This window comes from Esox lucius, chromosome 9 (genome assembly GCF_011004845.1).
Source record: "Esox lucius isolate fEsoLuc1 chromosome 9, fEsoLuc1.pri, whole genome shotgun sequence".
NCBI lineage: Eukaryota > Metazoa > Chordata > Actinopteri > Esociformes > Esocidae > Esox > Esox lucius.
The window spans coordinates 25,784,276-25,802,240 of NC_047577.1; the positions used below are offsets into that span (position 1 = coordinate 25,784,276).

At 43.3% G+C, this 17,965-nt stretch overlaps 1 protein-coding gene across 2 annotated transcripts in view; it reads left to right on the forward strand.

Moving 5' to 3' along the window:
* The first annotated feature begins 14,117 nt into the window (after positions 1-14,117).
* Positions 14,118-17,965, forward strand: part of slc29a1b (solute carrier family 29 member 1b) — a 40,406-nt gene continuing 36,558 nt past the window's right edge. For both annotated transcript variants that reach the window (XM_013131359.4, XM_013131360.4), the window contains exons 1-4: positions 14,118-14,170; positions 17,036-17,111; positions 17,258-17,339; positions 17,658-17,833. In XM_013131359.4, coding sequence (XP_012986813.1) covers positions 17,086-17,111; positions 17,258-17,339; positions 17,658-17,833 — 284 coding nt within the window. In that variant the 5' untranslated portion in view covers positions 14,118-14,170; positions 17,036-17,085. The remainder of the gene's footprint in view (positions 14,171-17,035; positions 17,112-17,257; positions 17,340-17,657; positions 17,834-17,965) is intronic.

Sequence of the window (17,965 nt, forward strand, 5' to 3'; positions counted from 1 at the left end):
TATAGACCATTTTGGTATTTCATAGGATTTAATTGAGTGCGAAGTATTTTATTTTTAATAGCACATTTTACATGCTGACTTACAGTTATGAGAGAATGTGACGGAATTATACATTTCAATGGTTTATGAGTTATTTTGACCGCTGTTGTATTCAATAGCTTTGATTCGCTTGTGTCTTTTTTCAGTGATAATATCTAGGTATTATGTGTTGGAGGTCGATTGTTTGTTTTACTACTTTGCCTCACTGCTGTAAACGCGCGAAGGCCATCTATTTCATAAATTGCATTAACAGCTATATAATTGTATGTGTGATGGGTGACCAAATTTTCTTTGAGGTTTTAGGTGTCAGTATCACCAGAGTTAGAGTTAACCACGCGCAGTGTAAAAGAGTGGGACAGTGTTGGGAAAGTGAGGAGATGATGTCAGCTTCATTCATAAAATTTGAGAAGACGTTTTGGTTAAAAGTAGTAGGGGTAAAACGGTACACGTATCCATACCGTTTGGTACAGGATGTTCGGTTTGCTACGCGTTGTGATCCAAGTTATTATAGCCCAGATTACACAACAGATGATCGTCAACGGCTTCATTATTGCACGCATATTTTGAGAATGTCAGTTCACGTATGAATCGGGTGATGCTGCCTTAATGTTATATGCTGCTAGGTTGTCTAGTCACTTAAAGATCATAATAGTTTGTCCGGTCATTTGCTCAGATGGTGTGAATAACAGCACTACCAGACTTATGTCCATGTAGTGTTTAAAATAAGGTGGCAGAGTCCGCAGGTCCATAAAAGGCCTAAATTAATGTGTATAAATAAAAGGCCTTGAACGTCTTCAATTGTTTTATTTAGTCTTTTTAATGGTCTTACAAAATCAGGTTCTGTTAGCATTGTGAATAGGTGATGCAAAATAATTGTGTGTGGTTTGTGAACCCATTTCACGCGGAGATGAACCACGATTTCAGTCAGAATGTTAGGTGTTAACAAGACACGTGAAGTTGGCTGCTTTTCTCCCAACACCATTGTTCATGAGGTTTATAACTACCTATACCTATCTAGGTAATTTTGCTAGCAACATGGTAAACATTGGCCGTTAACCTTCCTGCAGGTACAATGGGATTTCTCTCCTGGCATTTATCTGTTTTGTTTGGTCGTATTACAGACGACAGTCCTGCAGAGTACAATCAGTAACGTTCTAAAAAAACAGTGGGTACAGGCACCTACAAACTGACCGCGATAAGCGATAAACTAAACATGTTTACACATGATAGCTGCGCAACTAAGTTTGTGTTGGTGGCCATAGTAACAAAAACGTCTTGTGAAGCTAGGTTTGTTCTAAAAATGACTTTACGTTTTTGTAAATTAAATAAAAAATTAAGACAACTACATAAAATTATGTAATTGGTTGGTAAGCAGATTATCTGTATTTGTCATCTGTGTGCAATATTATTCTTATTATAATGATTAGGCTATAGGTCTATTTCTATAAATTTATTAATTATTGTTATAGTTATTAGTTGAACAAAAGTTAGTACAGGACTGAACCAGAGATCACTAGTCCTTTTGGCATCAAGTAAACCGTTATATTCATGATGGGGACACTGATTGGCACTAGAGGGAATTAAACAACATTAGAGGGAGATGCGGTAGACTATTTAGCAATATCAGTGCTACAGTCATGTTCCCTTGCTTTCACATGCCTTAAACATCTGCTTGTTTTGGTGCTCATCAACAACTTAACAAAGCAGTTGTAATTTCCTGCCTTTCAATTAAATTAAAGTTCTGATAGAAGATGGATATTATGTATAACATCTTCTTTCCATTTCATTACTTAGGGTCTGAAGATTTATTTAAAATGTCTTCAAAAAAGGTAAATCCATTTCTTTAACAAGTTCATTTTATATGGACAAAGTATACAATACAATTGCATGTGTGCTAAAGTTTTCATTATATAGCCAATTCTTTTTCAGACAGCTATGTATACTGGTGTAACAAAGATGTCTGGTACTTCAAGAAAGAGAGAGTACAACAGAATATGGACAAAATTGTCAATGGAGAAAATAAAGAAAACCATGGTAGATAAGAATAAAAATAATAGTGGATCTAGTCTCATCAGCCAATCAGATTTTTTTGGACACAAGTGAAGATACTACTACTATTGAATCTGAAAGTGAATATGAGAAGTCAGATAGTGAATTTGAACCTGATTATCAATGGTGCAATCAAAGTGGTCAGTCAGTGGCTAAACAGACTCAAGGATTCAATTCCAGACTGCTTTGCTTACAAGCCACGAGGACTGGATGACCTCCAATAAGAAATGTTTATCCTACATGGTATGTTCCAACCTACCCTATGGTCCATGGGTCTATCAATAGAATCTATGACAGTCAAATGGACAGTTCCCATATATTCCCGTATAACTGTATGCAACATTACATTTAAGTTGGTCAATTTATTGCATTTAAAATAATATAGGTGCTGCCCTGAAAGCATACCTGAAGGCCACCTACCAGGCTATAGATGAAAAGATAGCTGACACCCTCAAGCATGCACTTGCTCGGCTAAAGAATAAGAGAAAGGTATGACTGAAAATTACAATATATATTTTTTAATGGCTCAATGTGAGTGTGCCTGTACAAAACAGTATGTTCTAAGGCAGGGGTCAGACACTTCATACAAATGTTTAATAATAATAATAATACATGGGATTTATATAGCGCTTTTCAATGACCCAAAGACGCTTTACAAAAACAAGCAAAACAAAGAACACTGAGAAATAAAATATACAACAACAAAGGGGCTATGGGAAGGCTTGTTTAAACAGAAATGGCTTAAGGCGTAGTCGGAAGGTGTTAAGAGAGTCAGAGTCAAGGATGGATTGTGGCAGTGAGTTCCAGAGCCGGGGAGCAACCCTGGAAAATGCCCTATCACCAAAGCTCCGTAGCTTGGATCTGGGGATGATGAGGTGGCCTGCTGTACAAGAGCGGAGTGAGCGTGAAGGTTGATAGTGTTGAAGAAGGTCCGAGAGGTAGGGGGGAGCAAGTTTGTGGAGGGCTTTGTAAGTCAGGAGGAGTATTTTGTATTCAATGCGCTGTTTGACAGGGAGCCAGTGAAGCTCACAGAGGATGGGGGTGATGTGCTGCCAGGACTTTGAATGAGTAAGAAGCCTCGCAGCAGAGTTTTGAACCATTTGGAGCTTATGGAGGTATGAGGAGTTGATGCCGGACAAGAGGGAGTTACAATAGTCAAGACGGGAGGAGATGAATGCATGAATCAGAGTTTCAGCTGCAGGTGGGGGGAGGGAGGATTTGAGTTTTGCAATGTTACGAAGATGAAAGAAAGATGATTTGACAGTATGTTTAATGTGTTGCTCGAAACAGAGGGTGGAGTCAAGGATGACCCCAAGGTTGCGAGCACAGGGGGAAGGAGAAACTACAGTGTTGTCAATGGTGAGAGAGAATGTGCCAGTTTTACTAAGGGTGGATTTGGTGCCAATGAGAAGAAGTTCTGTTTTTTCACTGTTGAGTTTGAGGAAGTTGTGATGCATCCATTTTTTTATTTCAGAGAGACATGATTCAATATGGGCCAGAGGTGGGTTGGTGAGAGACTTGGTGCTGAGATAAATCTGTGTGTCATCAGCGTAGCAGTGGAAATTAAGGTTGAAGTGGCGGAGGATCTGACCAAGGGGGAGGATGTAAATAATGAAGAGTAAGGGACCCAGAACAGAGCCCTGGGGGACCCCCTGCGTGACTGTAGATATTTCAGATTTTTGGTGACTGAGGGAGATGTAATGGGTTCGATTTGTGAGGTAGGTTTGCAGCCAGGAGAGTGCGGTTCCCTCAACACCCAGACCCCTGAGCCTGGTGAGGAGGATCTGGTGACTCACGGTGTCAAATGCGGCACTCAGATCCAGGAGAATCAGGATGTTGAGGGAACCAGCATCAGCAGAGATGAGGAGGTCATTGACAACTTTGAGTAGTGCAGTCTCTGTGCTGTGGAGTGGGCGGAAACCAGACTGAAGGGGTTCAAACAGGTCATTGTGAAGCAGGTGTTGTTGGAGTTGAGAGGCAACCGTCCTTTCCAGGGTTTTGGCAAGGAAGGGGAGGTTGGATATCGGGCGGAAATTGTTCAGGATGGTGGTATCTAGTCCAGGCTTCTTTAAGATGGGAGTGACAGCAGCAGTTTTATAGATGGACGGGACAATGCCATGGGTGAGGGATAGGTTAATGATGCGTGTGATGTAGGGACAGAGTGCAGGCAGGCAGGCTTTAATGAGAGAGGCTGGAATGGGATCAAGGGAACAGGAAGTTGTTTTGGACGAGAGTATAATTTTGGTGATATAGTCAGAGTCAATGGGGGAAAATGTATGAAGGTGAGTGCGAAGGACAGGCGGTGGACAGAGTGAGTAATCAGCGGTTGGAGAAAGGGAACAGTGAAACTGACCTAACAGTGATGCATTGATTTTTTTGATTTTGTCTTTGAAGAATGAAAGGAAAGTGCTGGCAGGGAGAGTATGTGAGGTATGGTTGTTATGGCGAGGCTGAAGTAGCTTGTTGACTGTTGAGAATAAGGTATGTGAGTTCATATTAGAGCTACTGATAATGTTGCAGAAGTAGGAGGACCGAGCAGTACTGAGGGCATCTCTGTATGTAGAGAAGTGATGTTTGTATGCTTCGGTGTGAATAGTGAGCCCCGTTGATCTAGCCAGGCGTTCCAGGCGTCTGCCAACCTGCTTCAGAGAACGGAGCTCAGGAGTAAACCAGGGAGATGAGGTGGTGAATGAAACATGCTTAGCTCTAAGTGGTGCCAGAGTGTTAAGGGAGGAAGAGAGAGCGCTGTTGAACTGATTTGCCAGATCATCAGGGTTGTTGGGAGCATGTTCCAGGGGTAGTGCAGAGCAAATGGCAGTGGAGAGATGGAGAGGGTCGACAGCTTTGATATTACGGAAGGAGATTAGACGCTTATCAGTGTTGTGGGGTATTTTGGAGGAGAAAGAAAAATGTAAAATCTTGTGATCAGACAGGGGGAAAACAGAAGGGGAAATATCTGAGAGGTTAAGGCCGACAGAGCAGACAAGGTCGAGTGTGTGGCCCTTAATGTGAGTGGGGAAATGGACGTGCTGGGTGATATTAAAACAGTCCAATACAGCAATAAAATCAGAGGCAAGTTTGGAGTTTGGTGTGTCAACATGAATATTCATATCACCGAGCAGGAGTAGGTGGGGTGAGGAAGGTGTAATGATTGTGAGTAGGTCTGCTAGATCAGATACAAATGATTCGTTGTGTTTTGGGGGACGATATATAAGAATGGTGGTCAGGGAGCATGATGCTTTGAAAGCAATGTATTCAAATGAGGAGAATGAGGTAAATGACAGTTCAGTTAATTTGTTAGTGGAATTGTATAATACAGCTAGGCCACCACCACGACCAGTGAGACGGGGGTGGCACAGATAATTGTAACCAGGGGGAGTAGCTAAATTGAGTGATAAAAAATCATCTGTCAGTTGCCAGGTTTCCGTGAGAAAAAGGAAGTCCAGTTTGTTATCCAGTATTAATTCATGTAGCAGTGGAGCTTTATTGTTAATAGAACGGGTGTTGAGGAGAGCAAGATTGGTAGTTCGACAGGGTGCAGTGGGGGTGCAGATGGTCATAGGTTGGAGGGGGCGAAGAAAAGAATGATTTATAGTTCGATATGGAGGGTATCTAGGAGGACGGGACTGAGACCATATGGAGATTATGTTGCTATAGGTGTTAGAGTTGGTAGACCAGTTACGTCGGGAGCCTCGATGTTGATAGAGACGTCTACAGAAAATGCCAGACGCACGGGCACGCTGGGTTACAACAGGAGGAGGTGGGTAGTTGTTATTCAAAGCTAGTAGATCCAAACGGGAGTAGAATATTATAGGAGGACGAATGTTGGGTGTGAGCCTTAATAATCCAGGGTACAATGTCAACAGCAGAAGCAGGTGGAGGTATGGTTGCTGATACATGGCAAAGATTATGGATCCAGTTGAGTTGTCAGAACAATCACACGGAAACACAAGACAGACTATAAAACCAACCTAGCCAGTACCAGACCCTGGCTGCTAAAAGACCCCACAGCACACACAGCCCTCACCAGTAGACAACAGACAAAAAGACAGTGGTGACTTACTCAGAGTAAGTCGTCTGCTGGAGCCCAGGTCACAACAAACAGGTGAAGACCAGGATGACACAACGCAGGCCAAAGAGGGATATATGAACTGTAGAGCTAACCAGCCAGCAATGTGGTAGTCTGGAGGAAAGTATGAGCCAATCAAGTTTAAAACGTGTTTCAGGTGAAATCCGGTGTGATGTTGATGTTATCAAAATGCAGAGGTGTCCATTGAAGTGGAATAAAATCGGAAGTCCTTCAACACAGTTCAACGCGGTTGTAACATTAGCGTTTCGGCTACCCAGCTCACAAACCACGCCAAGATTAGCTACTAGCTTTATGATGTTAGTGATTTTTCAAAACGAGGCAAAAACGAGGCAGTCGACTGATGTCCAACTTCACATCCAGAATAGCCAGAGGGTAAAGACAATAACATAAAGCAAACTCATAAAAACAAAAGACAAACAATACGTTACAAGGACAGTTTCTAAGGAAAAGCGGCAATTCAGAAACAACGCCAGCAGATACTCTCCCCGGAAGTCAAACGGACATGTTTGTAACTCACATGCTGTAGGCTATTAACAGAGTGCTAAACTAAGAAGCGTTTTTGTTGGGGAACAGGTCTTTCATATCAGGGAAGTAGTCTTTCTGTATGATGGTCTTAATTTACTTGAAGTTATCATTCATTCACCCAAAAGCACAAGAGCAAGGTGATATATTCTTGCTTTTATATGTATATATATATTTTTTATATCTATATACACTCACCTAAAGGATTATTATGAACACCTGTTCAATTTCCCCTCCAAGAACTGCCACCTTAACGTGGTGGAGGGGTTTGAGTACCCGAGTGACCCTAGGAGCTATGTTGTCTGGGGCTATATGCCCCTGGTAGGGTCTCCCAAGGCAAACAGGTCTTAGGCGACGGGTCAGACTAAGAGCGGTTCTAACCCCCCTTAATGAAGAACAACATTATGAGTACCGTGACGTCGCCCGGTATGGCGCAGCCGGGGCCCCACCCTGGAGCCAGGCCCGGGGTTGGGGCTCGTATGCGAGTGCCTGGTGGCCGGGCCTTCCCCCATGGGGCCCGGCCGGGCTCAACCCGAACGGGCGACGTGGAGCCGCCCTCCCGTGGGCTCACCACCCACAGGAGGGACCATAAGGGGCCGGTGCGAAGAGGATCGGGCGGCAGTCGAAGGCAGGGGCCTAGGCAACCCGATCTCTGGACACGGAAACTAGCTCTAGGGACGTGGAATGTCACCTCGCTGGCGGGGAAGGAGCCTGAGTTAGTGCGTGAGGTTGAGAGGTTCCGATTAGAGGTAGTCGGGATCACCTCTACGCACGGCTTGGGCTCTGGAACCACACTCCTTGAGAGAGGATGGACTCTTCACCACTCTGGAGTTGCCCATGGTGAGAGGCGGCGGGCTGGTGTGGGTTTGCTTATAGCTCCCCAGCTCTGCCGCCATGTGTTGGAGTTTACCCCGGTGAACGAGAGGGTCGTTTCCCTGCGCCTACGGGTCGGGGATAGGTCTCTCACTGTTCTTTGTGCCTACGGGCCGGACGGCAGGGCAGAGTACCCGACCTTCTTGGAGTCTCTGGGAGGGGTGCTGGAAAGTGCTCCGACTGGGGACTCTATTGTTCTACTGGGGGACTTCAACGCCCACGTGGGCAACGACAGTGACACCTGGAGGGGTGTGATTGGGAGGAACGGCCCCCCTGATCTAAACCCGAGTGGTGTTCAGTTATTGGACTTCTGTGCTAGTCACAGTTTGTCCATAACGAACACCATGTTCAAGCATAAGGGTGTCCATCAGTGCACGTGGCACCAGGACACCCTAGGCCGCAGGTCGATGATCGACTTTGTTGTCGTCTCATCTGACCTGCGGTCGTATGTCTTGGACACTCGGGTGAAGAGAGGGGCGGAGCTGTCAACTGATCACCACCTGGTGGTGAGTTTGATCCGATGGCGGGGGAGGAAGCTGGACAGACTCGGCAGGCCCAAGCGTACTGTAAGGGTCTGCTGGGAACGTCTGGCCGAGTCTCCTGTCAGAGAGATCTTTAACTCCCACCTCCGGCAGAGCTTCGACTGGATCCCGAGGGAGGCTGGAGATATTGAGTCCGAGTGGACCATGTTCTCCACCGCCATTGTCGAAGCGGCCGCTCGGAGCTGTGGCCGTAAGGTCTCCGGTGCCTGTCGAGGCGGCAATCCCCGAACCCGGTGGTGGACACCGGAAGTAAGGGATGCCGTCAAGCTGAAGAAGGAGTCCTATCAGGCCTGGTTGGCTTGTGGGACTCCTGACGCAGCTGACAGGTACCGACAGGCCAAGCGGGCTGCAGCCCGGGTGGTTGTGGAAGCAAAAACTCGGGCCTGGAAGGAGTTCGGTGAGGCCATGGAGAAGGACTATCGGCTGGCCTCGAAGAGATTCTGGCAAACCATCCGGCGCCTCAGGAGAGGGAAACAGTGCCCTACCAACGCTGTTTACAGTAGAGGTGGGCAGCTGTTGACCTCAACTGAGGATGTCGTCGGGCGGTGGAAGGAGTACTTCGAGGATCTCCTCAATCCCGCTGTCACTTCTTCCATTGAGGAAGCAGAGGATGAGGGCTCAGAGGTGGACTCGTCCATCACCCGGGCTGAAGTCACTGAGGTGGTCAAGAAACTCCTCGGTGAAAAGGCACCGGGGGATGAGATCCGCCCTGAGTACCTCAAGTCTCTGGATGTTGTGGGGCTGTCTTGGTTGACACGCCTGTGCAACATCGCGTGGCGGTCGGGGACAGTGCCTCTGGGATGGCAGACCGGGGTGGTGGTCCCTCTTTTTAAAAAGGGGGACCGGAGGGTGTGTTCCAACTATAGGGGGATCACACTTCTCAGCCTCCCCGGGAAAGTCTATGCCAGGGTTCTGGAGAGGAGAATACGGCCGATAGTAGAACCTCGGATTCAGGAGGAACAGTGTGGTTTTCGTCCGGGCCGTGGAACACTGGACCAGCTCTATACCCTCTACGGGGTGTTGGAGGGTTCATGGGAGTTTGCCCAACCAATCCACATGTTTTTTGTGGATTTGGAGAAGGCATTTGACTGTGTCCCTCGCGGCATCTTGTGGAGGGTGCTTGGGGAATATGGGGTCCTGGGTCCTTTGCTAAGGGCTGTCAGGTCCCTGTACAACCGAAGCAGGAGCTTGGTCCGCATTGCCGGCAGTAAGTCAGACTTGTTCCCAGTGCATGTTGGACTCCGGCAGGGCTGCCCTTTGTCACCGGTTCTGTTCGTAATTTTTATGGACAGAATTTCTAGGCGCAGCCAGGGGCCGGAGGGTGTCAGGTTTGGGGACCACACAATTTCGTCTCTGCTCTTTGCAGATGATGTTGTCGTGTTGGCCCCTTCTAACCAGGACCTTCAGCATGCGCTGGGACAGTTTGCAGCCGAGTGTGAAGCGGTGGGGATGAAAATCAGTACCTCCAAATCCGAGGCCATGGTCCTCAGTCGGAAAAGGGTGGCTTGCCCACTTCAGGTTGGTGGAGAGTGTCTGCCTCAAGTGGAGGAGTTTAAGTATCTAGGGGTCCTGTTCACGAGTGAGGGAAGGATGGGACGGGAGATTGACAGACGGATCGGTGCAGCTTCTGCAGTAATGCAGTCGATGTATCGGTCTGTCGTGGTGAAGAAAGAGCTGAGCCGCAAGGCGAAGCTCAAGATTTACCGGTCAATCTACGTTCCTACTCTCACCTATGGTCATGAGCTTTGGGTCATGACCAAAAGGACAAGATCCCGGATACAGCGGCCGAAATGAGCTTTCTCCGCAGGGTGGCTGGGCGTTCCCTTAGAGATAGGGTGAGAAGCTCGGTCACCCGGGAGGAGCTCAGAGTAGAGCCGCTGCTCCTCCACATCGAGAGGGGTCAGCTGAGGTGGCTTGGGCATCTGTTTCGGATGCCTCCGGAACGCCTTCCTGGGAAGGTGTTCCGGTCCCGTCCCACCGGGAGGAGACCCCGGGGAAGACCTAGGACACGCTGGAGGGACTATGTCTCCCGGCTGGCCTGGGAACGCCTCGGTGTCCCCCCGGAAGAGCTAGAGGAAGTGTCTGGGGAGAGGGAGGTCTGGGCTGCCCCCGCGACCCGGCCCCGGATGAAGCGGAAGAAGATGGCATGGTACCTGTTCAATTTCTCATTAATGCAATTATCTAATCAACCAATCACATGGCAGTTGATTCAATGCATTTAGGGGTGTGGTCCTGGTTAAGACAATCTCCTGAACTCCAAACTGGATGTCAGAATGGGAAAGAAAGGTGATTTAAGCGATTTTGAGCGTGGCATGGTTGTTGGTGCCAGGCGGGCCGGTCTGAATATTTCACAATCTGTTCAGTTACTGGGATTTTCACGCACAACTATTACTAGGGTTTACAAAGAATGGTGTGAAAAGGGAAAAACATCCAGTATGCGGCAGTCCTGTGGGCGAAAATGCCTTGTTGATGCTAGACGTCAGAGGAGAATGGGCCGACTGATTCAAGCTGATAGAAGAGCAACTTTGACTGAAATAACCACTCGTTACAACCGAGGTATGCAGCAAAGCATTTGTGAAGCCACAACAAGCACAACCTTGAGGCGGATGGGCCACAGCAGAAGACCCCACCGGGTACCACTTATCTCCACTACAAATAAGAAAAAGAGGCTACAATTTGCATGAGCTCACCAAAAATGGACAGTTGAAGACTGGAAGAATGTTGCCTGGTCTGATGAGTCTCGATTTCTGTTGAGACATTCAGATGGTAGAGTCAGAATTTGGCGTAAACAGAATGAGAACATAGATCCATCATGCCTTGTTACCACTGTGCAGGCTGGTGGTGGTGGTGTAATGGTGTGGGGGATGTTTTCTTGGCACACTTTAGGCCCCTTAGTACCAATTGGGTATCGTTTAAATGCCACGGCCTACCTGAGCATTGTTTCTGACCATGTCCATCCCTTTATGACCACCATGTACCCATCCTCTGATGGCTACTTCCAGCAGGATAATGCACCATGTCACAAAGCTCGAATAATTTCAAATTGGTTTCTTGAACATGACAATGAGTTCACTGTACTGAAATGGCCCACACAGTCACCAGATCCCAACCCAATAGAGCATCTTTGGGATGTGGTGGAACGGGAGCTTCATGCCCTGGATGTGCATCCCACAAATCTCCATCAACTGCAAGATGCTATCCTATCAATATGGGCCAACAATTTTAAAGAATGCTTTCAGCACCTTGTTGAATCAATGCCACATAGAATTAGGGCAGTTCTGAAGGCGAAAGGGGGTCAAACACAGTTAGTATGGTGTTCCTAATAATCCTTTAGGTGAGTGTATGTATATATATATATATATGTATATGTATGTCAAGTTTTGTTTATCACAGATACAAGAGTCACAGATCTTATTGCAGCACAGTGTAAATCTTGTGCTCCAGGTCAGCAATGCCATTATAATGGTCTATTCTACTCTAGAGCTTTACTCTAGTCTAAACTATTACCACTTGGCTTGAAAATGTGATGTTATACCTCGATTTATTTGGTATCCTGCACATTCTTTGGTACCAAATATTCTCATTACTTATGTTTACTTGTAATCATTTTCATCCCAGAGCTGACCTCTTTATATTATTAAAATGTACTGTGTTTGTGTTATAATTTGCTTGTATGTGTAATGAACACCGGGACCAGGGGTTGGTGGTTCCAGTTGCGGAACTCAACTGTCGATTTATTTTGCGAAAGCACAAGGGATAAGGCACAAGCAGAACGAGAGAGACAATTTCTATACAAATTGAAGAAATGTTTCTTTGGTGATTCAAATATTTCTGGAACATAGTCTTCTACTTTTCTTTCTTACATTCTATGGCTTACTTCATAAGTCAGGGTGTATCTGGTCGCTGGGGTATCGCTCAGTACCAAAGCTATTATTATTATTTTCATTATGCTTTAAAAACCCTTTTTATAAATCTTAAAAGAAGTTACAGAATCCTAGGGAAATTCTAAAGCTAGTCATTATACTATATCTACACACGCACACAGACGCACATCCGGGGCAGCCTCATAAAACCCTTGACCAGCTCCTCCCTTCCTTTACCCATCACCCTAACCCCCCTTGACCAGCCCACCTTCCTCAGAGAAGGCCACAGACCCTCCCTAACCATAGCCCCATCTCCCTCCTGTGAGAAACACATTTAAAAAACCTTATACACCTATGAAAACATATACATAAATCACTTTTATTATCCAAACATCCTAGGTCAAACTCATAAAAACCACCCCTCCTAAAAGACATCTGGGAAGTCCGGAAATTACCCCTTTTAACCTTTTGACGTAATCGATAAATTATTAATTCCATAATCACCTTTTACTTCCGGTCAAACAACTCAAAGGTCAATCCCTAAAGCCATAAATCAGACGTTTACACAAAAGTGGCACAAACAATATCCAATCCCTCTCTACCCTCCCTACCCCCCCTTGCAACCCCAGGCCCCATCCCTACCTGGGGCACATGCCTCACCGGGGAGGACTACACACACCTAGAGAGGTGTGAGAATGAGTGGGTTGAACAAGGGGGGAAAGAGCGTCACGCAGCCCTATTGCCTCTGATTGTGGATCCTATTTAAGTTGCCCTGTGTGTTCCTTAGTTGTCTATCATTGTTTGAGTTAGTGTGGTGTTTTGCGGCTTCTCAGTTTACGGTTTGTACTGCTCCTTTGTTTGTTTTCTTTGTGTGCCAAAATAATCATTAAAGAATGTTTGTTAGCTCTGCACCTCGTGTCCTGCCTACACACAACCGTGACATTCCAGCCCATCGTCTCCGGTTTTTTTCTACCTCCAAGACGCACACCTGCCCCCTGTCCATTTCCACCAAAATGGCCGCCTCTGCACCATCAGCCTCCTCCAACTCCCCTGGTCATACAGCATAGTCTAGTGTCCCTGCCATAAGTAAAAAAGCTACCTCCGGTAACAATTTTTTTTGAAATGTTTGTTCAAAAGTACTACTGATGGTTAATGAAAAATGTTCTCCCTCTACAGCCCAGTTCAGCAGGCAACAGTCCACTGCCTCCAAAACTCCATCAGCCATCTCATTCACACCACCCATGGCACCACCCTCAGGTGATTATCATTTCTATGTTATACAGTGGATGTAGAAAGTCTACACACCCCTATTAAAATGCCAGGTTTTTTTCAGTTTGTTTTTCAATTGAATTGTTCATGTTATAGGTCACATTAAAGTTGGAAAAGGTTCTGACATGATTCTAATACATCACAAGAACCTAGCATTTTAACAGGGGTGTGTAGACTAATTATATCCACAGTAGTTATTCCATTGAAAACCAGCTATTTTCAGCTACAACATTAGCAATGTCTCCACTGTATTTCTGATCAATTTGAGGTTATTTTCCACAAACAATTTCTTTCAATAACAAGGACATTTCTAAGTGACCTCAAATGTTTGAACGGTAGTGTTTATGTGTTATGATGGTATCATCACAAGTTATGTCAGTTGTTATTACATGTTGAATGTTACTTTCAAACTTTCTTGTATTCTTTGTTGGCCTGGGGGTCATGGGACCAAAATATATATCAGGAAAGGGTTACATAATGAATTTTCCAAAGCATATTGGGCTGAAACACAAAGACAGAAAGGCTGAAACCTTTTGTAACTTGAGATACAGTATGAATATCTTCAATTTACTTTGTTTTGTTTACACAATTAATGATTGTCAAACAATTTCAGATTATTGAGAACTTGAGTTGTTTAGTGTCTTGTTTTAGTCATTGCACAACATAAGGTATAGGGTTCACTAGCCAAAACTTATTAATTCAATACAAACATATTTACAAAAATTTATGTTTCAATTCATAGTAGTTTAAGTAAAAGGAGAACATAAGTAAAGCAGATAAAAGTTAGTCATTATCGGTGTTGCTGTCTTTTTACCACTCCCAATGAACAGAGAGCATTTCAGATAAGGCCTCTAATTGATCTTTGACCAACAGCTTTTGAGATATCTCACGCTGGGGAACATAGCTCTGACGGACATTTGCAAGTAAGTTTTTAACAATTTTACTTTTATTAAATTGCCAAATCAACTTTGGGTCCACTTTTGGGTATCATTTTCAGATATCATTCCTCTATATTTGGAAAGCTCACACACTCATGAGGAATGACAAAATAATGGCAGTATGCTGAACAAAATAGTTTACTGAACAAAGTTCAATCTGTCTACAGGAAAAAAGACCTGCTGAAACATGCAATGTAACTTCAGTTACTTCCTTTTTTATTTATGCTGGTCAGACAAATGTGTTCACATGGTGGAAGAAAGGCCAGCCATAAAAAAATGAAACAAACATTTTAAACTAATTCAAGTGTATTTGAGTATGCTTCCAATTCGTAGTAGTTTAAGGAAAAGGAGAATGAAAATCAAAGCACTTAAATATGAGTCCTCATTGGCTGTCTCTGTCTTTTTAACAACTCCTATTGACTGTGGTAAAGAGTTTCAGATTTACACATTTGACTGCCCCAAGTACCAGTAAAACTGTCTTTGGTCTGCCAACCACCAAGTTCGAACAAGGCTGTGTCTACATGCCGGCGAACGGACAACTTAGGGACCGGGGAAAAAGTACAGTCCTCAGAACGAAGGCTTTTAATGATACAGTGGGTAGCTTATAACTTGACATATATATTTCAAAAGTGGACATATTCATAAAAAAATCACTGCAAAGTGTGTCCATAACATTATTTAAGAGCCGCAACTTTAGATTTTTCACAAATTATCAGACAGATTTTTTACTAATATTTTAAAGTTTCATTTTGAAATAGCTTTTTCACATTTTCAAATATTCACAGCAAATTGCATTTGTATATTCTTCATGGCATTATCTAAGAGCCTCAACTTAGATTTTTTTCTACATTATCAAGCATAGATTTGTTTACTAATATTTTCATGTTTCATTTTGAAATTGCTTTTGAAATAACAACAAGGAGGCCAAGTCTGCCATTGTAGTTCAGATACCATTAATACGGCTCAACAGAAAACAAAAGAAAGACGCAACCAAAAACTGAGGCACATAGCACAAACAATAATCCACACAGTCTGGCCCAGGCTGAATAAATTGGATCCCCAATTAGAGGTGACGATGTACGGATGCCTCTAATTGTGAAAAACAAGAAGCATCTGTGCAGAGATGCCTAGAGGCCTCTCTTCTGACAGATCCCAATTATGGTCCCCAGACTAGCGCAGAGATGGCTATGGGCATAGGCAGGTCCTGAAAAAGTAGCAACATTTCTTCACATCTAAACATCATAACGTTTGTTCTGCCCTTACTGACTTGCCTTAATGCACTTCATCCCCTGCATGCAATGCAAATAATTTGTTAATCACTTAATGTAGCAGGGACATACTACAGTGATTATCTATTTTCAGAATCAAATAGACTGAAAATTATTTGTCTTTTCCAATGACAAAGGAAAAAAAAAGATAAGCATGATAACATAATATTAAGGGGTAATACATACATACCTATGAATAGTAAAACCAGAGAAACTGATAATTTTGCATTGGTCTATTAATGTTTTCCAGAGCTGTATTGACAAAGTTAATACAGGAGAAAATCACACCAATCCAACCTTCTCCTTGATTAACCAGGCTGTCATTTAAACAGTAGGAATAGTTTTCCTAATATTGGGAAAACGTGTATATTATTATTGGTACATTTGTACAAGATTCGGTGTTATACTAGCTGTGCTACGCTGCAATGACCACCCATAGAACCAACGGTAATTTAGGTAAATTAGCACTCAACTTCACTTTGACAATTAATACTTTCTCCTTCACCTCCAAACACTTGCATTATTGACTCAACCTGATCAAGTGTACAGATAGCTGTACATTAAAGCAAGTTTTGTATGCTTTCATTTTGATATCAGTTTGCGTAAGGGGATGGATTCTCCACAAGGTATATGTACACATCCCCAAAGTTCCACTCTGGCAGAGATGTCGTTGTTTTTAACAATGTAAATAACGCAGCAAGTGCTGTATATGGGTCACAAGTGCCTAAGACTTGCAGTTTGTTTGCATACCTTTGTTTTTCATGTTTTTTGAAGTGATCTAAACACTCATGGGCTGAAAAAGTAGACAATTTGACTGGGTAGTGCACATCTCCATAGAATTTCCAGTGTTAGCCACCATGTTTTAACAATATTTTGCCCACCAGGTTGTCAGAGCAATCACGTGAATGAAAACTGAATTATTAACAATTATTAAGTAGATAGTGTGGTTTATACATTTTAATTTCGTATAGGGAGAACAAGGGTGTCAAGGGGCTACCACACATTCTGGAGCAGACATTGAGATAGCACCAGTTAGTCACTATCAGCTGCTAAAATGCGCACATAGTTGACAACTGGGAGGAGTCAACATCTTGAGTTCTTAGAATGTCCTTATTTCTAGAACAAGAATTAGGTATTGATGACTAAGGGACTAATTAGATGATACAATGTTTTTTGTATCATCTAATTAAGTATTTCATCTCTTATTGTCATTTTGCTTCACACCTTCTCTGTCTAATGCCTCTAATTCTGTTAAATGTAAATGTAAATATTAATCTTACATTGTACTTGAGCAAATCCCTGTGCCCTATTATTTAGTATGTTATTGAATGATATCCAGAATCTCAGACAATTGTTCATTTTAGACACTTTTTAAGGACTGGCAATGCAATACCACTAATTAAGGTGTCAAAGTCCATTAAAACATGTTTAATAATTCTAGATGTCCTGAAACCCTCTAGTCTATGTCATTGTTCTTTTAAGTGTTTAATAGAATATGCAATAATGTATGTGCTTGTATTCTTTAAATATCTAAACAAGTAAAAAGGACATGAGATGTTTGAATCAATGCTATTTATTTCAGTTTTGATACAGAGCTGTGGTAAAGGTGATAGAAATTACTTAAGAGAAATAATGGAAGTCCACGAACTTAAAGACATGTGAGTAGCAGTATCTTTGTGTCAACAATTATGATTACATAATTAAATATCTACCCCAAACTTCAAATTTTTTAATCTGATTTGTATAGTAATAATTTTTAGGTTATCAATAAGGATTGTAACCCTTTCTCTCTGTCACTCAACAGAAACAATGGTGTGTGGTTTATCTTTTTCATCTTGGGCTTAGGAACTCTCCTACCTTGGAACTTTTTTATGACCGCAACCATGGTATAGCAGATTTTTCACCCATTTTAAGCATTACCAGTTAAATAATATCTTACAGTTATGCCAGAGCTTTTATTGAACTGTATTATTCTCAATTCAGACAATTCAGAGAACTGCTGATACTCTTCTATTTCTAAAGTGGATTTTATAATGAATGATGAATTGGATTTGAATAGCATTTTCCAAGTGCTCAAGTCACTACATTACATTGTATTTTATTTCACCCACTACCAAGGGATAGCAGCCAGCTTCATGGTGCATGGCCTAACATCATTCATTAAAAATGACCTAAAATTAACTGTCTGTTCTCTTTTGCCACAGTATTTTACCAGCCGTCTGAGAGACCCCTCCCAAATGGAAGCCATTTCAGTCAATGTGACCAGTGGAGAATGGCACCACCGTAGCCTTTTGGAGGCCAAGTTCAATAACGTTATGACGCTTTGTGCCATGTTGCCTCTATTGGCCTTCACCTGTCTCAACTCAATACTGCATCAGAGGTTTGCCCACCAGCCTACATAAATATTGTCCTTCACAAAATGTATGAAAGTAATATTCTAAATGTCCAATCTAAAAAAAATTATGGACAAGCAGGCATGTTTAGATTTCCTTTGTGTTTAAATTATACCCTT